A 22942-nucleotide genomic window follows, 5' to 3' on the forward strand; every position below is an offset into this window, starting at 1 on the left:
CCCGTTGTCACCGTCAGTACTTTTTTTTTTCACCGTCAGTACTTAATCTCTCCTGTCCTTTTTGTGGGGGCGCTAATCCCGTAAATGAGGGTAAAGTAGGCGTGAGTAGCGGCCGGTGAAGAAGACAACAGCAGAACAACAGAACAACAACAGAAGAAGAAGACCCACCCGCAAGTTTCCACCAGAATTCCCACTCTAAAGTGTGCACCGGTGTGCACCCACTTTGGCTGTTACGAAACAGATGACAGGAGAACACTGGATAAAGAATATAATCTGCAAGAACTGTTTTGCGAATGCAAAATATACAGCAACCACACAGACAGGCGTGTGTCTCTGTGTGTGTGTGTGTGTGTGAGTTACTACGGTTACCGCGACGCTCCCGTCCCCCAGATATTTCTGCAGCTGGATTTACATGATCCGGTCTGAGACATGAAACTCATGGACTGAGGAGTCGTCCTGCTGCGTCTGCACGTCACACCGACGGTCGTACATTTGTAGGAGGAAGTTGTAGTTGCTGTTGTTGCGGTTGTGCGCGACGTAGAGCTGCCGCTTCCACTAGCGAGTTTTTTTTTTTTTTTTTCCCCAATCGCCCGTTCATTCAGCCTGGTGAGGGTGAGGGTGAGGGTGGGGGGGTGGGTGGGGGGGGGGGCGCTGTCTTATAATGTTACAGAAAACCTGTATGTTTTTTCTCCTCATGTCCTACACTAAAGAACTTGTTCTTCTCTCTCTCTCTGACAGCTGATTTTTAAATACCATGAATGGAAAATTACATAAAACAAGTTGCTACTGACTTTTAAGTATCATAAAGCACTGTCCTGGTTTACATAAGACATGTTATTAATGTTCATGCACTTCAATGTCTCCAGCTGTACAGTGTTTATTCATTTGTACATTGTACGAAGTTTTGGAATAAATGCATGAGAATTTTTCCTTTTTATGGTTTTTTTTTTCAGTCACATACACTATATCGTGATATATCGTTGATGAAATTTCTTGCAATATATCGAATATCGCAGATATCGTGTATCGTGATATTATCATTATCGTGGGCCAAATATCGCCACAGTATCGAATCGTGAGTTACCCATATCGTCCCACCCCTACTTGACACTCATATCAAATCAAACTTACATTACAGACAGGTGGATTGGGTTCTCTGTCTCTCTCTCCCACTCCGAACAGACAGACGATTTTTTTTCTCTTTCTCTTATAGCGGTTTCACACTGGCAGGGCTCCGGCACGGTTCTGGTTCCCGAACGCAACTTTGAACCGGCCGGCGCGTTCACACTGAAAAAATAATTGGTTCGGAACCTGAAAAGTTGGTTCCCAGCGGAACCAAAACATAGTTGGTTTTTCCTTGCGAACCGTGACGTCATCGTCAAGGGAGAGAACAGTCTCCCTTCACCTGAGTGAAATCTGTGTCTGGATGTGTGTGACTGTATGACTTTTGGTCAAGCTGCACTTCAGAGGCTGGGCCCTGAACTTGCAGCTTGCGGAATTAGTGGATTTTTTAATTCCGATATAATAACGATAGTTTGCAGCAGGAAAAAGCCGATAGCCGATTAATCGGCCGATAGCCTACACCCCCCCCCCCCCCCCCCCCGCGGAAAAAAAAAAAATTATATATTAATAGTTTTTGGGTTTTTTTTAATAATAATATATAGCTATTAGCTAGTTTAAAACTAAAGGATGTGGGACACTGAATCATCCCTGGACCCTGTGAGTGACGAACAGCCGAACTCCACACGTGAGTTTGTTTACATCAGAACAGCTGTAGTGAGGACGTGACGCTGCAGGAGAGGAGACTGTAATGGCGCATTTCCACTAGCACGGCTCGGCTCGGTACGGCTCGGCTCGGCGCGCTATTTGCGTGTTTCCACTAGCACGTAGTACCTGCAACCAGGTACTTCTGGTATCACCTCAGCCCTGGTTCCAAGCGAGCCGAAGCGTTACTGTTACACCCACGTCTGTATTCTCCCAGTGTCTCCTCCCCTCCCTGTATCTCTCCCTCTTTCCTATGGGCGGGCCCCAGACGCAGGCTGCTGCTGCTGCAGGGCACACACCTGAGGCTCATCTGCTCATCAACCCACTGCTCAAAAACACTGGCTCTCCACTCATTCATCGCCAGATCTTTACAGTCACCACGTTGGTAACTTTGTCAGGCTCCTTCTCTGTGATCTTTAGTATCCAGTGTTCTCTAGTCTCCTGTGTTTTTGTGTCCTTAGCCTTTTTTCTCTCCTTCGTGTTTTTTGCTCCCGTGTCTCCTGCCTCGTTTTGACCCTGTCTCCCTGTGCTCCCAGATTCCCTGCCCTGCCAGCAAGCCGCCGCTCTGGACCCGCTCCCCCTTCCCCGGACCCTCTCCCCCACCACGCCTCACCGTCCTGGCCTGCCTGCCCTCCTGTTATGTATGTGTCCTCCAGCTCCCTCTACCTCCCTCTCCTGCTCTCCAGCCCCAACCTCCCCTGTGGATTCAATAAAGTCCATATTGTGTGTTAACTCAGACGTCTGCCTTCTTGGTCCACCAGCCACCTGTTGTCACAGAAAGATCTGGCCATGACGGACCTCGACGCAGACACTGGGGATCTCCGGGACACCATCTCCAGTCAAGATTCCCTTCTACGGAAACATGACCAACTCCTGGGAACTCTCATGGACAATTCAGCTGCTCTCACAGGGCAAGTAAACCATATCACTGCTCAGCTCTCAGCTCTTTCAGTTCAACTCTCTCAAATCTCTTTCACTCAGCCTGCTGAACCACCTCCGGCCCCTACGCCTGCCCCAGCAGAACCCAGCTACCCCAGCCCCATTAGAGAACCCCGCACTGTGGACCCGGAGCCCTACGCTGGGGATCCGCTTAAGTGTAAGCCTTTTCTCCTTCAGTGCTCCCTAGTGTTAGGGCAAAGACCCCTTACTTATTCTTCTGAAGAATCTAAGGTACAGTACCTTGTGGGGTTACTTCGTGGGAGGGCGTTGGATTGGGCTACAGCCTTGTGGGCGGTTTCCCCTGTCTATTTCACTTCCTTCGTTCTTTTTGTAGATGAATTTAAGAAAATTTTTGATCACTCTGTAGAGTCACATGAGGCTTCAAGTCAGCTTCTTTCTCTCAAGCAGGGCTCCCGTAGTGTAGCTGATTATTCTATTGAGTTTCGTGTGTTAGCAGCGGGTTCTGGGTGGAATGATGCAGCGCTACGGGGTGTGTTCGTCAGGGGGTTAACTGAACAGCTGAAGGACAAGCTAGCAGCTAGGGACGAGACAACCTCTCTTGATTCCCTCATTTCCTTAGCAGTTAGAGTGGATGCTCGGCTCAGAGAGAGACGTCGGGTGAGATGCAGCCAGCCCTCTGCACCACGCCCCTTTAACATCCCCGCTGTCCTGCCTCCCGGCCACCATTCCCGTGTCCACCTCTCCTCGGCAGCCACCCCCCAGCTCTCCTGAACCCGAACCTATGCAACTGGGCCGGACCCGCCTGACACCAGAGGAGCGGTTCAGGCGTATGTCGGCCAAGGAATGCCTGTACTGTGGCCAAGGGGGTCATTTCATCGCTGTCTGCCCTCTACGCCCAAACTCCTAGGCTCGCCTGCCATGGAGGAGCGGCAGGTGAGCTTTACTGACTCCTCCCCACCCAGCGCCAAACGCTTTTCTGTGCAGGCATCCCTGAGCACTCCCACAGGTCCTCTTCAGCTCTCCGCCTTGGTGGACTCGGGAGCGGAGGACAACTTCATTGACGAAGGGATGGCACGACAGGCTGGTCTCCCTACCGAACCTTTGGAAACCCCTATCAGGGTCAGAGCTTTGGATGGAAGGTTAATCGCCCGAGTAACCCACCAATCCACTCCTATCCAGCTGCAGGTGTCGGGAAATCACTGTGAGTTTTTGACTTTTAAAGTTATACCTTCACGTTCTGCTCCCATTGTTCTAGACCACTCCTGGCTCGTCCTCCACAACCCGCACCTGGATTGGGCAGCTGGTAGGATTATCAATTGGAGTTTGCTTGCAGTCCGCCCCTCCACCCGCTGAGGGCAGCATCCTCCCCCCTGTGTCCCCCTCTCCTGACCTCTCTCTCGTTCCCTCTAACTACCATGATCTTGCTTATGTTTTCAGTAAGGAGAGCGCCCTCTCCATGCCACCCCATCGCCCCTATGACTGTGCCATCGACCTCGTCCCTGGAGCCCCGTTACCCTCAGGCCGGCTGTACAATCTCTCTCGGCCTGAGAGAGAGGCGATGGAGAAATATATTGCAGAGTCTCTGGCGGCTGGGATAATTCGCCCTTCCTCGTCCCGTCTGGGAGCTGGTTTCTTTTTTGTGAGTAAAAAAGACAAGTCACTTCGTCCATGTATTGATTTTCGAGGCCTCAATAAGATCACTGTAAAAAATAAGTACCCTCTGCCCCTCATGTCATCTGCCTTTGAACCCCTCCACGGTGCCACCATCTTCACCAAGTTAGATCTAAGGAACGCCTACCATCTTGTTCGCATCCGCGAGGGAGATGAGTGGAAGACAGCATTTAACACCCCACTCGGTCACTTTGAATACTTGGTGATGCCCTTCGGCCTAACCAACGCACCAGCCGTCTTCCAGGCCCTCGTTAATGATGTGTTGAGAGACTGTCTTAACCGTTTTGTGTTTGTCTATATAGACGACATCCTGATCTTCTCCCGCACCCTGGAGGAGCATGTAACCCATGTCCGGCAGGTTCTCCAGCGGCTTATGGAGAACAGGCTATATGTGAAAGCGGAGAAGTGCGAATTCCACACAACTTCAGTCACGTTCCTGGGATCCATTATCAAGAGGGGGCAGGTAATGGCAGATCCTGAAAAAATCAAAGCTGTCACAGAGTGGCCGGTCCCGATGTCCGTGAAGCAGCTGCAGAGGTTCCTTGGGTTTGCCAACTTCTACAGAAGATTTATCAAGGGGTACAGCTCTGTAGCAGCCCCCTTAACTCGACTTACCTCCCCCAAGGTCCCCTTCGGTTGGTCGCCTGAGGCAGACGCTGCATTCCAGCATCTCAAGGGATTATTCACCTCGGCTCCTATCCTCACACAACCTGACCCCCGGCGTCAGTTTGTAGTGGAAGTGGACGCCTCGGACGTGGGAGTAGGGGCAGTTCTGTCCCAACGTGGTGAGTCTGACAACCTGTTGCACCCCTGTGCTTTTTTCTCCCGCAGACTCACCAGCCCTGAGCGCAACTACGATGTGGGGAACCGAGAGTTGCTAGCAGTGAAACTGGCCTTGGAGGAGTGGAGGCACTGGCTCGAGGGGGCGGAGCATCCGTTTCTGGTATGGACTGACCATAAGAACCTTGCTTACATTCAAACTGCTAAACGTCTGAACGCTCGTCAAGCCCGGTGGGCCTTGTTTTTTGACCGTTTCAATTTCACCATCACCTACTGCCCCGGGAGTAAGAATGTCAAACCAGATGCTCTCTCCAGACAGTTCTCCCTTGCAGACTCCCCCTCGAGCCAGGATCCCATTCTGCCTCCCTCCCGTGTGGTAGGAATGATGACATGGGAGATCGAGTCCAGTATCCACGAGGCCCTCCGCAACCAACCTGACCCTGGCAACGGGCCCCCAGGCAAACGCTTTGTGCCGGATGCGGTGAGGTCTAAGGTCCTGCAGTGGGGTCATTGTTCACGTTTTGCCTGTCATCCAGGGGCCAACCGAACCTTGCATCTCCTCCAGCGTCACTTCTGGTGGCCATCCATGGACGCAGACACACGTGCCTTTGTCGCCGCCTGCCAAGTGTGTGCCCGTGGCAAATCATCCCACAGGCCTCCTGCGGGTCTCCTCTATCCCCTGCCGGTCCCAAGTCGCCCCTGGTCCCACATTGCAGTGGATTTTGTTACCGGGCTGCCTCCATCGCAAGGTAATACAGTGATACTTACCATTGTGGATCGTTTTTCCAAGTCTGTCCACTTTGTCGCCCTACCAAAGCTTCCCTCTGCTCGAGAAACAGCGGATCTTCTGGTAACACAGGTTTTTAGACTCCACGGGATCCCTGCGGACATTGTCTCAGACCGGGGGCCCCAGTTCACGTCTCGAGTCTGGAGGGCCTTTTGTTCAGCCCTGGGGGCGTCGGTCAGCTTGTCCTCTGGGTTTCACCCCCAGTCGAACGGGCAGGCAGAGCAGGCAAACCAGGATCTGGAAGCGGCCCTGCGCTGTGTGGCGGCCCAGAACCCGGCATCTTGGAGCACCCATCTGGCATGGATCGAGTACGCCCACAACTCCCTCTCCAGTTCAGCAACAGGTATGACCCCATTTGAGTGTGCCCTGGGGTATCTGCCACCTCTTTTCCCAGCCCAGGAGGGGGAGATTGCGGTCCCATCCGTTCAACACCATTTTCGCCGCTGCCGCAGGGTTTGGAGGAAGGCTCGCGCTGCTCTGCTCCGCTCTGTGATGAGGAACCGTCGCTTGGCTGATCGGCGCCGCACCCCTGCACCGGCCTACAAACCAGGTCAGAAAGTCTGGTTATCCTCTAAAAACATCCCCCTGAAGACTGATTATAGGAAACTGTCTCCGCGCTACCTGGGTCCATTCGAGATTCATTCTATAGTTAACCCTGTTGCAGTGAAACTGAAGCTCCCGTCTTCCCTCAAGGTGCATCCAGTGTTTCACGTTTCCCAATTAAAACCTGTCTCGGACAGCCCTCTGTGCCCGCCAGCCGACCCCCCTCCACCCCCCCAACTGGTTGACGGCGGCCTGGTGTACTCCGTCCGGCGTCTGTTGGATGTGCGCCGCCGGGGACGGGGGTTCCAGTACCTGGTCGACTGGGAGGGTTATGGCCCTGAGGAACGCTCCTGGGTCCCCCGCTCCTTCATTGTGGATCCAGTGATGGTGAGGGAGTTTCATCGGGCTCACCCAGGGAAGCCGGGTGGGTCGCCAGGTGGCGACCATTGAGGGGGGGGTCCTGTTACACCCACGTCTGTATTCTCCCAGTGTCTCCTCCCCTCCCTGTATCTCTCCCTCTTTCCTATGGGCGGGCCCCAGACGCAGGCTGCTGCTGCTGCAGGGCACACACCTGAGGCTCATCTGCTCATCAACCCACTGCTCAAAAACACCGGCTCTCCACTCATTCATCGCCAGATCTTTACAGTCACCACGTTGGTAACTTTGTCAGGCTCCTTCTCTGTGATCTTTAGTATCCAGTGTTCTCTAGTCTCCTGTGTTTTTGTGTCCTTAGCCTTTTTTCTCTCCTTCGTGTTTTTTGCTCCCGTGTCTCCTGCCTCGTTTTGACCCTGTCTCCCTGTGCTCCCAGATTCCCTGCCCTGCCAGCAAGCCGCCGCTCTGGACCCGCTCCCCCTTCCCCGGACCCTCTCCCCCACCACGCCTCACCGTCCTGGCCTGCCTGCCCTCCTGTGTCCTCCAGCTCCCTCTACCTCCCTCTCCTGCTCTCCAGCCCCAACCTCCCCTGTGGATTCAATAAAGTCCATATTGTGTGTTAACTCAGACGTCTGCCTTCTTGGTCCACCAGCCACCTGTTGTCACAGTTACTAAAACGTGACGTCAGCCGACTGCCTTCCACTGATTGGCCGATGAGTGTCGTCACTGGAAGCGACGACTGACAACAGAAATGTTCCTGCTGAAGCCTGAAGCCTGTTATTACCAGATAATTTCTAATATTTAGACTGGCTCTGTTATTACGTGACTTTATTAAGTTTTAATATTTTTTCATGCGAGAAAGTAACTGTTTAGATCCCCATGTGCGGTTAGTTTATCCAAACGACGGCTGTTTAGAAGTTTGCCCCGATGTTTTTGGGAGAAGTGAAGCTCCAGGTCCGAGCAGCGACCGCGACATCATAGAGGCAGCAGCCCGGCTCCTGACGTGCTCCGCCGGCCAGCCTACCACCGTCACCCCGGGGAGAAAACGACCGCTAATTAACTTCCCCGATGGCTTTAAGAGGTTTACCACCGGCTGGTTAAACTGTTTTTAGGGGATAAATGTTGGTCTCATTGATGAAATCTAACAATTGTGGCTGTAGCAGAAGTTTGTTTGTGGTTAGACAGAAGAGCAGCACTGCCTTGGGGTCTGTACGCACAGAAAACACCACATTTACATCAATAAATAAATGTTTTACAATGAACCAGGCCGATCTCAGAGCTGGCAAGACTCTCCGGTAAGGCATATTGAACGGTTAAATGCCGTTAACGGGACGAGAGCAGTCAAAACGGCGGTTTAAAGCTAGCTACAGCGAGGGTAGGTTCACTTCCTGTTTACAAAGTAAAAGCACCAATTCTATCGTAATGGCTTTCCTTATGATAAAAGGCAACGGGTATTTTATTTTGTGAAAATAACCGGAAGTGCGTTGCTCACTACGGCTAGCTTTAGTAACGCCGACTTCGTCAGAACAAAATTGTAAACAGCTGGTATTTAGTCAGATTTTCAACACGTTGGGGATCTAAACGACTACTTTCTCGCCTGAAAATGATTCAAATGTTGCTAAAGTTATATATTTACAGAGTTTAGAGCGTTGCTCGGCGCCGTGTAAATGACGTCACGGCGGCACTAGTGATACTCAGTTGTAATGGAAACACAACCAAACCGTGCCGAGCCGTATCGAGCCGAGCCGTGCCGAGCCGAGCCGTATCGAGCCGAGCCGTGCCGAGCCGAGCCGTATCGAGCCGAGCCGTGCTAGTGGAAATGCGCCATAACTAAACAGGACACGTTAGCTCGTGGTGTGGTTACGCCGTACATTAACAGGTGACTGTTTCACTACAATTAGCCTACTGTGTGGAAAACCCATAGCCTGTAAAAAGAAAAACCACGCTGTAATGATCGTGATCGAGTTGCAGACGAGTGTGTTTGGAGCTGACGGGAGGAGAGAAAAAAGAGAGCGAGACGCACGTAGCGGCCGTGATATGACGACCCCGTCCCCGCTGAGGAGGAACTCAGCTGTTATGGAACAGGACCTAAACCAAGTCGAGTAGAGCCCATAGAGCCCAACTTTGTAGTGTAAAGAGCCATTATTGTGCGTCTGCCCCAACTCTGAAGCTGAAGCAGCCTCTCTCTTCCTCCTTCCCGTCTCTCTCTAGCTGTCCTTTCAAAATAAAAGCACAAAAAGCCGGAGGGGGGAAAAAAAAAAAGACACTGACTCGTGAGCTGGTGGCGGTGAGATATTTAGCGTGGCAGCCGCCACCACATTATCTATGCAGGAACCCAGGCTGTACACATATGATTAAGAGAAAATACTACAGTGTTTCTCATTAAATAATAAGAGAGTTTGGTTCCAGTCAGCCCCTCCACCTGCCGCCTCTCTCTTAGTGCTGTCGCACAGCACCTACAGTAGCCTACCCTCACCTGGGTCACTTCTCTGCTGCTGCCGCTGCTGCTGCTGCTGCTTCACATGCCCCGTCTCTCTCTCTCTCCCATGCTCTGTGTGTGTGTGAAGAGCAGCCCCGCCCCTCAGTGATCAGAGAGACAGAGAGCGGCAGGGAAGAAGCAGTTTATGGTGCTGTGGAAAAAACTGCAGCCATCGGCCACTATCGGAGCCAAGTTCCGCTGATTCCGATAGTTTGTAAAACGTCCTATCGGCGCCGATTAATCGGCCAAAACGATTAATCGGTCGACCTCTAGTGAATACCTGCCTTGACAGGGGCTGTAGGCCACGTTCTGCACAAGCTTGCTTATACTTTGAGTGAAGATGACTTAGAGACTTAAAGAAGGGCTCGAGGTACATCTTGGATGAGGAGGATCTGCAGTAATGGGATGGGACCTTTGGCAGATCTTGAAGAAAGGACTTCATAAAGTCGTGTTCCTCTGTCCTTACCCTCACTCTTGCTGTCTTCTCAGGACTTTCCCCTCTTCTTCCTACCCACTTCAAAAAGGTCCACTGTTTGATTCCAAGTGTGGACAGGAACATCCTCTGACACACTCTGAGCCTTTGACCATCAACACAGAGAAAACAGAAAAGAGATGCTGACCGCCGTGATTCATCTGCTATTGTCCGGCGCCGCTTAACGTTGCTCACCTCCACCAAAGATTTCACATAAATTCTTCTCTCCTTCCAATCCAATTTTCCCCAGAAGTAATTGAAAATTCCCTCCCTCTTCCCTTCATCAATTCTTGCACAGTTTAGTTTGGTTGAATTTCGGCAGGCTGTAGACTGGCATGGCATTCCTATCTTTCGTGGCTGTTTTACTACAGGTTGATTTTTACTGCGCCCAAGATATGATTCGCCTATCATTCGTTTCCTTTTTTGAACGTTAGCCTTCCATTCCTCTGGGTTTGCCCTCTTTCTCGGCCGGCCCGTCCCCGTATGACTTCACCACCATCCTCTAATGAAAAGAAAAATACAAAAAAGAAACAGTCTGTAATGTTCATTGTTCTTGCATGACTTCTCACACGTGTGTGCATTTTTGTTTGTGCAAAATTGTGTGTGTTTGTGTTTTTAATCAGCAGATTTGTTTTCAAGTGAATTAACAAAGAGGATCACAATTAGTACACTGAACACAATGTTCAAAATATTCAGAATTGAGCTTCCATTTTTCTTTGCTTTGACTGGCAACTGAATACAGCAATGGTTTACTTTTCTCAAAACATAATCTGTGACAGACTTTGGTCCTAAAGTTCTACACAAACCCAATATGGAGATGTGGAGGACGTAATGTGATATAATAATAATAGGCTACGAACCCTCATTTGCTGGTAAGTAGTACTCTGGGTCATCACCAGAATTATCTTCAAGCAAATCTAAGAACAATAAGGAAAACATAAAAACACAGTTAATACACTGAATGCAATGTTCACAATATTCAGAATTGAGTTTGAATCAGTTGATTTGACAGGCAATTTTTTGAAAACCTCAGTTGCTTTGTACTTAATTATCTCTTCTCTAGAACTAGCTCTGAGACAAACTTTGAGCTTAATTAATATCCTACACAAAACAAACATGGGCAGTTAAAGTAGTAGTTAAAGTGTGTAATATGATGATAATGATAAGCCACCAACCCTCATTGGCAGGTGTATCCTCTTCATCTTGGCCAGAGTCACTTTCAGATGAATCTAAGAACAATTAAGAGAAACAGGTTTAGTGCACTGAATACAATGTTGACTTTGATGCTCTGGCTATCTCAATCCTAGTTTCCTACAAACCTTCCTCACTGCTGACCCTCACGTTTGCCTCAAGTGCCCTATCATAGCTAATGTTGACCAACTCACACATCTCCTTAAATGAGATAGACATCCTAAGATGAGGGAGAAAAACACATAAGAAAACATTTGCATGCACTGCACATAGTACACAACGTTTAAAATCAATGATGGCATAATTATTCTGTAGCACTTAGTAGACTGACGCGAGCTAGTGCGCTACTGCTAGAAAGAAAACCAGGATTTTCACTCAAAGATTAGGCTAAGACATTTTACGGTCACGTTCATGACAGCAATATTATAGTCTATCGTTACTCGAGTTTGATGGTGAAAAACATGTTTGAGTGAATCTCATAATATGTGTGTTTTTTTAGAGGAAATATTTGAACGTCATTTTGGAGCAATTCTGACCTCAAACTTGATGCTTAGTCCATGTCCAATAGATCCATGTCACATGTTTGTGGTCTAGAATGAACCAGGTCTCCTTATTCTACCACAATGTTCTGACTTTGTTTCATGAAATTAAGACAAAACATGGATGGACCATACAAAGTAAAGGACTATTTCATCATATTTCTACATAATCTTCACCTGCGTTGTTGACGAGTATATCCAGTCTGGGCTCGGTCTTCAAGAAGGTTTCAGCAAACCTGCGAACGGACTTCAGACTCGCCAGATCCAGCTGCATGAACACCACCTGGTTGTTCCCGTTCTCCTGAAACATAAACAACGACGAGGACTGTGAGGCTGTATCTGCATTCTGCTCTGTGGTCAAGGTTTTCAGATTAGTTGATCTACTGACATCATGTGAAGTGGACTCAGCGATCTCAATGAGCAGCTGACGACGCAGCGTCTTCCTCGTGGCGTACAGTACTACTCACTCTGCGGATGTCGAAAGCAGCAGCCTCAGCTCTCTCCTTGTCTCGACAGGCCAGGATCACCCGCGCTCCTCTCTTCACCAGATCCAGAGCCGTGGTTTTGCCGATGCCAGTGTTGCTCCCTGTGCACGGAGGGAAAAAAAGATTCAGACACGTCAAACTCAACAAAAATGGCCGAATTTAACTCAGTGAAGCATAACTGTCAATCAAAACCCTTTGTATTTAATATTTCTTTACTTGAAAACACATACACAAAGGATTAAAATGTAAAATATGTGACAAGGACAGTTGGATGAGCCACCGATCCACATCATGGTGCAGCTCAAGTCACAAAAATAGAATTTAGAGGAAAAATAATAGGATGTAGCAACACTCACAATTACAAATCAACTGACTATAGACCACTTCGGCGTTGACGTCACAGTGACGTACTGGTGGCAGAAAAATACCGGAAGTAAGCAACAAATACACGTCCTGACCATAGGTCCTGACATACAGCTCAACTTTAAAAAGCAGCGCAGCTGCTTGGCTGCAGCACGACCCTAAGCTGTGATGATGAGCCACATTAGAGGGTGAATTTTATTTAATTTTGGTAATCGCGGTGCAGAACAGTGAGTTTGGAGCTGACGAAAGGAGAGAAAAAAGAGAGTCGTGCCGCGGCGAGACCGGTGAAATGCTGATTAGAGGAGCGATCAGCGGTGACCGCCACGCTGACGGACCCGGTGGAAATTGGGGTGAGACAACGACTGCTGAGGAGGAACTATAAAGAACTCAGCTGTGATTTAAACTAGAACCTAAACCGAGTCGAGTAGAGCCGAGCTGTAACTGTGTAGTGGAGAAGCGGCAACACACGTGCGTCCCCTCAGATGCGGCTGCATCTCTAGGTCACTGGTGTGTGAGTGTGAGAGAAGCTCTGACTTGCTTGGGCAGACGTTGTTTGGTGTCACCCGCTGATTTGCACATGTAGGCTACAATATCTAGACCCCGAATATAAGACGACCCGTCCTTTACAACTTTTTTCGACGGAAAAAATACTCTTATCAGTCAGTGTATAAAATATATGTAGATATTGCGTGCATCGTTTAGGGATTTTTATTTAACATTTACTGTTTCATTCAGTGTAAACGTTAACACGTGTACACGTTCACCCTCTTATTCATTTATTTTGACATTCATTCATTCATTTTTACACACATCGGGTCATGAGCGGTGCCCCTAGCAACGGTCTGTGATATATAGCCTAACAACGTTTTGTGTCCCTAGGCAGTAGCCTACGTCGGTCCGTAACACACAACACACTCCGTTGCTAATCGTTAACTTAGCCTACTCAGGTATGACAACCTGTTTTCTGTTGACAAAACATTAAAATAATCAGAGAAGGCCTCTGTATGATCCATCTTCCTCTGATTTGATCGCTCTTGATGCCGGCTTTCCACTGTTGACACCAGATCAACTGTCACGTTCTGCCACCAGTGAAGCCCCCGCCCACAACATACGTCATCAATGTTTATAAACATAGAAATGCTCTAATGACTATTTGATCACTGGTGATCACTGGTGCTGCACTCTCCTGGTTCACATCCTACCTCACCGACCGTCAACAATTCATTCAACTAAGCAACCACAAGTCTAGGTGTTCGGGTGTTTCACTGGGTGTCCCCCAGGGGTCAGTCTTGGGCCCACTCCTGTTCACCATCTACCTCCTCCCCCTGGGCACACTCCTCCGTCACCATGGGGTCCATTTCCATTGTTACGCTGACGACACACAGGTCTACATCTCCACCAAACCCACTGCTGACATCCCTCCCACCTCCCTCATCACCTGCCTGGAAGACATCCGGAGCTGGATGAGCAGGAACTTCCTGAAACTTAACGGCAACAAGACCGAGGCCCTGCTCATCGGCTCCAAATCCACCCTCACCAAATCACTACACACCCCAGCCACACCCATCATCATCGACGGATTCCCTGTACCGTTCTCCTCCCAAGTCAAGAGCCTCGGCGTCATACTGGACAACACCCTCTCATTCGCACCCCACATTCAAAACATCACCCGGACTGCATTCTTCCACCTCCGCAACATTTCCAGACTCCGCCCATCACTGACCCAATCCAGCACTGAAATTCTGGTTCACTCATTTGTCACATCACGCATAGACTACTGCAACGCCCTCCTCACCGGACTCCCCACCAAACTCATCAACAGACTGCAGATCATCCAGAACTCAGCCGCCCGGATCATCACCCGCACCAAATCATCTGACCACATCACCCCTGTTCTCATCCAACTTCACTGGCTCCCAGTACAATACCGCATCCAATATAAAACCCTACTCCTCACCTACAAAGCTCTCCACAACCTAGCCCCCACTTACCTCTGCGACCTCCTCCAAGAATACACTCCCTCACGCTCCCTCCGCTCAACCTCTGCCGGACTACTATCTATCCCCACATCACGCCTCAGTACAATGGGTGCCCGATCATTCAGCTGTTCAGCACCCAGGCTCTGGAACTCCCTCCCCCCACACATAAAACAGTCAGACTCCATCACAACCTTCAAGTCACAACTCAAAACTCACCTGTTCAAACTCGCACATAACTTATAGCCTAACTGGTCACTGTCTTGATTGTTTGTTTGTTTTGTCTTTCCACAATGTCTTGTTTTTAATAATGTTGTTAAATTGTTATGCTCTGTAAGGTGACCTTGGGTGTCATGAAAGGCGCCTCTAAATTAAATGTATTATTATTATTATTATTATTATGTTTCATTGTAGATAATAACTAGAGATACAGTAACATACATATTATGAGGTAAGCTTCCTGGACAGGTACAGTTGTGTTAACTGAACAGGTTAGCTCCCTCACTTTTCTCTCTTTTAAATAAAATATACTGCAATATATTTCCTTAAATGCTGGTTATTTTCCTAAATAGTAGTGTAATGTTGCCTTGTTAGCGTCACCTCGATCTGAGATATCCGTGGGTCGTAGATGAGGAACAGCACGGGAGCTCCGGATTAGTTTAAGGACGATGGTTTATTTACACAACCAGACCAAAACGACAACTGCCAGTCACTCGTCTCCTCTACTCCTCAACTGACATAAACACCCCCAACATTCTATCTTAGGCCAACCAGATCATTCCGCCCTATAACGTTCTAACATAACAGTTTTAATTACACAACATAAAATAGTCCCTTATAACAAAATAAAATTCATCTTACATTAGCTTTGATTTTTTATTTGTTGTCAGGGCTATGATATGTATGATATGGTCAAAATCTGACATATTAGATATTTTAAGATGCAAACTCTTTTTCCTGTTAGTTGGGACCTGTTGAAGTTCAACACATGACCTTTATTTTTGAAACATTGATCCAGCGGCCATTAAACCAACTGTAGCTTCACTTTGCCGCTAAAGACACGTTTAGTTTTTAACAATAAACCCCTTTTTAAATCAGATTTGACACAAAACAATCAGTGTTTTAAGTAAACGTTACGGCTGTTTGTTTCACGTGCCAGCAGCAGCCGACAGGTGAGGCTTGTTACCTGTAACAATGGCCGTCTTCCCCTCCAGCGTCACGGGACTCGAACATCTCGCTCCTCGGAACAAGCCGTAGTAAACTATCACGTAGAAGCAAACTGTTACTGCTACGAGACACAGCAGCACCGACATCACGGCGCTGCACCGCTGCTGCTCAGTCAAGGTGGCCGACGGCACAAGTAAGGTCTCGCTGCAGCCTGTAGGACACGGCCAGAGGGCCAGACGGCCAGGTGCTGTCTGTCACGTGACGACGTAAAGATGGCGGACACGGTAGATTTAGGCAGAGAATTTCTAATATTGAGACATTGATTTAGGCTCTGATTTAGGTGATTTAGATGATAGAGAGAGTAAGTAATGAATGGAAGTATTACTATTGAATATTTATTGAATGAACAATTATTTGAACTTTAGTAAACGTTCTGGTACATTTTGACGATGTAACTTGCCATCGTAATTCTTCGGGGGGTTTTTTTTTTCGTAGGATAGGTCCGGGAAAGTCCCGCCTTTCCCCCCTCTGATTGGCTGGTAAACTAAAATACGAACAAACTGACAGTTTCAGTGTATTGACGCCATGGCGAAGCAATTTGCATTTTCGCCTGTGGTGTGGTGAATCCAAGTTCGATCCCCGCTGGTTTCACATTCCGAAAAAATTTAATTTTTAAATTTATATTCCAAGTTTCCTACCTGGACTCTCTCTACTTATCTGGCCTGTCTAGCCTCTACCTGATCTTTTTACTAAACTTAACCAACTCCTTTCTTCATTGCCTAAACCCAACCAATGGCACAATTACACTTCTCAATCAAACTGAAAATGTAAACTTGGAATATAAATTAAAAAACAAAAATTTTCGGAATGTGAAACCAGCGGGGATCGAATCGGATTCACCACACCGCAGGCGAAAATGCAAACCGCTTCGCCATGGTGTCAGATGGTTTCAGAACCAAAACTTTGAGTTTGTGGGCGCGGCAAGTGGAGGGATAAGGTCACGTGACAGCACCTGGCCATCTGGCCCTCTGGCCGTGTCCTACAGGCTGCAGCGAGACATTATAGGACGGCACAGCGAGCGCTTTTCCGGTTGGGACTTTCAAAATAAAGTTCACGTGGATGTATGGACGTACAAGAAGTAGCCTATATAGGTTATCTAAAGAGCCAAAAATCCGGATTTTATTCATAAATTAATGTGATAATTTGTCATTTTAACTCACTGAAAAACTTAGCTTTAATGGAGAAACCAACTTCGACAGCTTAACTTCGGGTGGTCTTTCAGGGGTTAATGAAGAGATGTCACTCTCTAAGGTTTAGAGAGACTATCGTCTCAAAGTAATGTATTACATTATCAGAGAAAATAAACACGCGCTCTACGGCTTCACTTTCCGCTGAGTAGTATGTACAATAAAACTCAGTGAGATTAAACGTCAATTTGTTTCATTATCCACCTTGTAACGAGAAAAAAACCAGGAAGTAGGGAGTCGGAAATGGCGACTGCTTGCCTTCAAATTAAAGGTTGCATATTGATGGACACTTATGGAGTGCCATTTTTGTCAAAATTTGATAAATAAATAGGCTAAATCCTTAATGAATGAAATAAAATAAAAAATCTAAAAATAAGTCTAGAAATAGATGTAGACATAATGTTTGTTTATTAATTAATTTACTGATTCTTTTTAAAATAACATTATAGTATCCTGCTGTCCTGCATGAGTACAGAAGACTGTTTTTGATGCGCTCTGATAACAAACTGTCCATACTACTCTTGTTCCCATTTAATTGTTAGAAAAAGAAGAGTTCCCGCACACATGGCCAACTTGCAGAATTTATTGTATAGCACGAAACGTTGCTATACAATAAATTCTGCAAGTTGGCCATGTGTGCGGGAACTCTTCTTTTTCTAATTTGGACTTAATTGTCACCCCCTGACCCACCTGCCTAAGAAATAGATGTGCGAAGATTTTTGTTTTTTCCCCATTTAATTGTTGAAATGTTGACAAGAAAAACATAACTGGATCAACGTAACAACAAAGAAAGGACTTTACTAACAAAATAAAAGGAGACAGTGAGGGAGTGAGCAATATTTGCTTATAAAGAAACCCTACACTGCCACCGATGGAGACCTGACGAACACCATAAAGCAGACAAATAAACAAATACAGTATGGTTCCTATGAACATTTTTTCTTTATTTCACATCCAATTATTCACAGGACAGATAAATTCAGTTTAACAATAAACTCAGTTACAGAGTAACAGTATTTTTGTGCCACGCTATATGGAAATGCACATTACATATAAAATTGATTAATTAATTCAGTAAAAACATAGAAAAAAAAACATTTCATTAATCATATTTACTGTCCATACACTATTTGCATTATGCTCTTTTGCCTCTTTTGCACAAGTCACTATTTTTCTCTTCACTCCGCTACTACGTTTTGGTTTATCAACATTCATCAGGACCTACTCATAAGTCTTGATAGTAACACTCGCCTACCTCATCCAGTATTTAAATTTAATTTTTTTGTTCTGTGTATGTTACCACTGTTGTATACATAAACTGTATCTTATTCATGTCCCCCATACTGTCCAATATAATAAACTAGAAAAAACATTTCCAAGAATGGAAATGGTGTGAATGCTGAAAGCAGCTGAACGCTGTTGCAGAATTAGGAAATAGTGCAAGCAGTGACTGATCACCATACAATGTTTTACCGAGGTAGGAATCGAACCCATAACCTCATGGTCAGTAGACTTTCACTGTGCCTCTAGGCCACAGTGTACACACATTTGCTTAGACTGTTGTCTGTTGATGAGCTGCACTCTGTCTCACTCTGAAGTTAACAAGCCCAAAGCTGTAGTTCCAGTGCAAATCAATCTTAGTGCAGTGGTATAAACAAGAAACATGTTAACACAAACCAAGATTGAAAGAGATAAAGAGAGTAGGTGGGGGCGCATATGCATTATCAAGTTTGATCATGTGACCAGACCAAGTGGTTTTGGTTAAAGTTCAAAGTGGCTGACACATAACAGGACTGCTCAGGTGGGATTTGAACCTGTGACCTTGAGGTTGGATGGCAGGAACCTTATCCACTAGACCATTCCAACACTCCCAATGAACTAGAGGTTGAGACTTTGATGAATGTGAGATTTTTCAATGATGCTTTTTATAAATGAGCAATTAGAAGTTTGTCTACAAATCAGAAATTGAATGGAGTCTCTAGCAGAAAGTACGACATGAATGAGGCAGGAATCGAACCCATGACCTCATGATCAATAAACCTTTACTCTGCCACTTCGCCACAGAGAGCACAGACATAAGCATGTTGCCATTGTAATGTGATGATGTGCTGCAAACGGTGGCAGAAGCAATTAATGCGTCTCTTAACGAACACCTGTAACCAATTGAGGGTGGGGGAGGGGAGCAGAATTCAACATCACATAACAAGATTGCTCAGCCTGGATTCGAACTAGTGACCTTGGGGTTGGCAAGCGGCCACCTTACCAACTGGACTACAGACAAAGTTATGGAGAAGTTACAAAGTTGAGCTCCTTCTCCTGCTGCTGTGAAAAAAATGCATTGGGCTGAATGAGAGCAGAGAGCTCCCTGGCTGCATTTAAAAAATATTTTAAATTATTATCTAAGTCTCTTTGTATTTTTGACCAGAATTTTAGCCAGAAGACAAGTGTGGCTACAAAACTGGAGAAAATAATTTGTCTAGAGTTTAATTTGCAGAAAAAGTTAAATATTTTAAAAAGTATAAATAGTTAAAAAGAGAAAAGTAATGCCAATAAAGTTCAAAAAAAGCTGCACGTTTTGATATATGAATTGTTGAAATAGCACAACACCTAACACACTAACCATATGGCCACAGAGAACCTGAGTTACAATGAGCTTTATACTATGAGGAATCAAAGACTGTCCAATGACAGCTGAATAATTGGAATCAAAAGTCAAGCAATGATGTGAAATGACTGAGGCAGGAATCGAACCCATAACCATATGATCACTAAGCCTTTACTCTGCCACTCGGCTACAGAGAGCACACTGCTTTCAAGACTGTTGTCATTCATTGTAATGTGATGATGTGCTGCAAACTGGTACGAGTAATAAAGGAGATAACAAACACCTGTAACCAATTGAAGGCGGGGGAGGAGAGCAGAATTCAACATAACATAACAAGAGTTCCTCCCTTGGATTCGAACCAGTGACCTTGGGGTTGACAAGCAGCCACCCTACCCCCTACACTACAGTGGAGTTGTGGAGAAGAGAGGTTGAGACTTTGATGAATGTAAGATTTTTCAATGATGCTTAAAATAAAAAGAAATGAGTATAAATTAGCCACACCAAGTAAGAAGAGGACTTTTTTGTGACCTGTGACTATTTTTTGGTGAATTAAAATGAATTAAAAAGCACTTAACAGCAAGTTACAAAGTTGAGCTCCTTCTCTTGCTGCTGTGAAAAAAATGCATTGGGCTGAATGAGAGCAGAGAGCTCCCTGGCTGCATTTAAAAAATATTTTAAATTATTATCTAAGTCTCTTTGCATTTTTGACCAGAATTTTAGCCAGAAGACAAGTGTGGCTACAAAACTGGAGAAAAAAATTTGTCTGGAGTTTAATTTGTGGCCGTGCTGACAGTTTAGCCAGAAAAACTCTAGAATGTTTTTTTGCCTCTCTCCACTCTGACACCACTCTAGCTCTGCTCATTAGACGCAATACACACCCATTATAAAGCTGAAAAAAATCAGAAAAAGTTAAATATTTGAAAAAGTATAAATAGTTAAAAAGAGAAAAGTAATGCCGATAAAGTTCAAAAAAAGCTGCACGTTTTGATATATGAATTGTTGAAATAGCACAAAGTATGAAGGACTAGAAGAAGACCGTAAAAAGGCGGAAGAAAATGGCCAAACAGAAGAACAATAATGTGAATGTTACCAGCATTCACACTAATGATTTTTAGTAGCCCACAAAAGAGTAAATATAGTGTGTCTCTTTTTATATTCTATTTAGGGCCGCGGGCAATCGCACCGGGCACTGGTCCCAACAGCTATGAAATAGCTGCAGAGCCCGGGCACTACTGTTATTGTGTGGATTTTTTCTTCCTTATTAGTGTGACTGCTGAAAGCACTATTGTTCTTCTGTTTGGCCATTTTCTTCCGCCTTTTTACGGTCTTCTTCTAGTCCTTCATACTTTGTGCTATTTCAACAATTCATATATCAAAACGTGCAGCTTTTTTTGAACTTTATCGGCATTACTTTTCTCTTTTTAACTATTTATACTTTTTCAAATATTTAACTTTTTCCGATTTTTTTCAGCTTTATAATGTGTGTGTGTTGCGTCTAACGAGCAGAGCTAGAGTGGTGCCAGAGTGGAGAGAGACAAAAAAACATTCTAGAGTTTTTCTGGCTAAACTGTCAGCATTGCCACAAATTAAACTCTAGACAAATTATTTTCTCCAGTTTTGTAGCCACACTTGTCTTCTGGCTAAAATTCTGGTCAAAAATGCAAAGAGACTTAGATAATAATTTAAAATATTTTTTAAATGCAGCCAGGGAGCTCTCTGCTCTCATTCAGCCCAATGCATTTTTTTTACAGCAGCAGGAGAAGGAGCTCAACTTTGTAACTTGCTGTTAAGTGCTTTTTAATTCATTTTAATTCACCAAAAAATAGTCACAGGTCACAAAAAAGTCCTCTTCTTACTTGGTGTGGCTAATTTATACTAATTTCTTTTTATTTTAAGCATCATTGAAAAATCTCACATTCATCAAAGTCTCAACCTCTCTTCTCCCCAACTCTACTCTAGTGTAGTGGTTAGGGTGGCTGCTTGCCAACCCCAAGGTCACTGGTTCAAATCCAGGTTGAGCACTCTTGTTATGAATTCTGCTCCCCTCCATTACCCTCAATTGGTTACAGGTGGTCGTTAAGAGACGCATTAATTGCTAGTGCCACAGTTTGTAACTTGCTGTTAAGTGCTTTTTAACTCATTTTAATTCACCAAAAAATAGTCACAGGTCACAAAAAAGTCCTCTTCTTTCTTGGTGTGGCTAATTTCTGCACTTTCCTTACCTTTTTTTTTAAGCAGGAGCCAGTGATCCTCTTATTAAAGGTTTTCTTTGCCCCTCACATACTGTCTCTGCCTGTAGCCTAGTGGTTAGCTTGCTGAGCTGGAGACCTGAAGGTTACTGGTTCAAATCTTGCCTCAATAACAATTATAGTGAATTATTTTCCCAGTCGTCCTCTGTTGACATCTGATAACTTGCTTCATGTTGAAACTGCTGCTCTCAGCCTGAAATTTACAGACATTTTCATTCTAAGTCATTCAAGCTTGACTCTCAAGCTTTCTTGGTGTTGACACAGTGTGTTTCCAACAGGTGCAGCTCGTTAACTTCAGAGTGAGACAGAGTGCAGCTCATCAACAGACAACAGTCTTTGCAACAGTGTGTACACTGTGGCCTAGAGGCAAAGTCAAAGTCTTCTGACCATGAGATTGTGGATTCAATTCCTACCTTGGTCAACCATTTGTATGGTCATCACTGCTTGCACTATTTTCACAAAAGTGTCCTCTACTTACTTGTTGTGGTTAATTTCTGCACTTTCCTTACTTTTTTTTAAGCAGAAGCCAGTGATCCTCTTATCAAAGGTTTTCTTTGCCCCTCACATACTGTCTCTGTCTGTAGCCTAGTGGTTAGCTTGCTGGTCTGAAGACCTGAAGGTTGCTGGTTCAAATCTTGCCTCAACAACAATTATAGTGAATTATTTTCCCAGTCGTCCTCTGTTGACTTCTGATAACTTGCTTCATGTTGAAACTGCTGCTCTCAGCCTGAAATTCACAGAAATTTTCATTCTAAGTCATTCAAGCTTGACTCTCAAGCTTTCTTGATGTTGACAGTGTTTCCAACAGGTGCAGCTTTGGGCTCGTTAACTTCAGAGTGAGACAGAGTGCAGATCATTAACAGACAACAGTCTCTGCAACTGTGTGTGCACTGTGGCCTAGAGGCAGAGTGGAAGTCTACTGACCATGAGGTTGTGAGTTTGATTCCGATCTTGGTCAAACATTTGTATGGTGATCACTGCTTGCACTATTTGCTAATTCTGCAACAGCGTTCAGCTGCTTTCAGCAGTCACACCATTTCCATTCTTGGAAATGCTTTTTCTAGTTAGTGTGAATGCTTCCAGCATTCACACTATTGTTATTCAGTTCGGCCATTTTCTGCCTTTCTTCGTCATGTAACTAGTCCTTCATACTTTGTGCTATTTCAACAATTCAAATATCAAAATGTTCAGCCTTTTCGGGACAGGTGTGCTATGTCTTTTCTCTTTTCAACTATTCATACTTTTTGCAATATTCAACTATTTCTGATTTTTTTTCCCCCATAGAGAATGCATTGGAACAGTCTTGAAACTCTTCAAATCTTCTTACTTCTTTCAGCCTTTAAAGCGTCCAC

General features: G+C 45.7%; 2 protein-coding genes across 2 annotated transcripts in view; both read right to left on the reverse strand.

The window, feature by feature from the left end:
* Nucleotides 1–22942, reverse strand: part of LOC146979224 (protein NLRC3-like) — a 331528-nt gene that overhangs the window by 298506 nt on the left and 10080 nt on the right. The window lies entirely within an intron of this gene.
* LOC146979236 (dehydrogenase/reductase SDR family member 13-like) lies at nucleotides 10199–15649 on the reverse strand. The gene is made up of 5 exons (XM_085788804.1): nucleotides 15509–15649; nucleotides 11966–12084; nucleotides 11665–11799; nucleotides 10944–10997; nucleotides 10199–10270 (listed from the first exon to the last, which is right to left on the reverse strand). The coding sequence occupies exons 1-5, from the start codon at nucleotides 15633–15635 to the stop codon at nucleotides 10199–10201; spliced, it is 507 nt and encodes a 168-aa protein (XP_085644930.1). The 5' UTR covers nucleotides 15636–15649.

The sequence above is a fragment of the Trachurus japonicus genome, chromosome 10, assembly GCF_045865225.1.
Source record: "Trachurus japonicus isolate A0001 chromosome 10, Traja_1.0".
Taxonomy (NCBI): domain Eukaryota; kingdom Metazoa; phylum Chordata; class Actinopteri; order Carangiformes; family Carangidae; genus Trachurus; species Trachurus japonicus.

Coding starts and splice junctions, on each gene's coding strand:
- LOC146979236 (XM_085788804.1), bottom strand. CDS start 15,635: ATGTCGGTGCTGCTGTGTCTCGTAGCAGTAACAGTTTGCTTCTACGTG. Junction 11,800..11,965: donor CTGCTTTCGACATCCGCAGA/GTGAGTAGTACT, acceptor TTTATGTTTCAG/GAGAACGGGAACAACCAGGT. Junction 10,271..10,943: donor GGATACACCTGCCAATGAGG/GTTGGTGGCTTA, acceptor TCTTTTCATTAG/AGGATGGTGGTGAAGTCATA.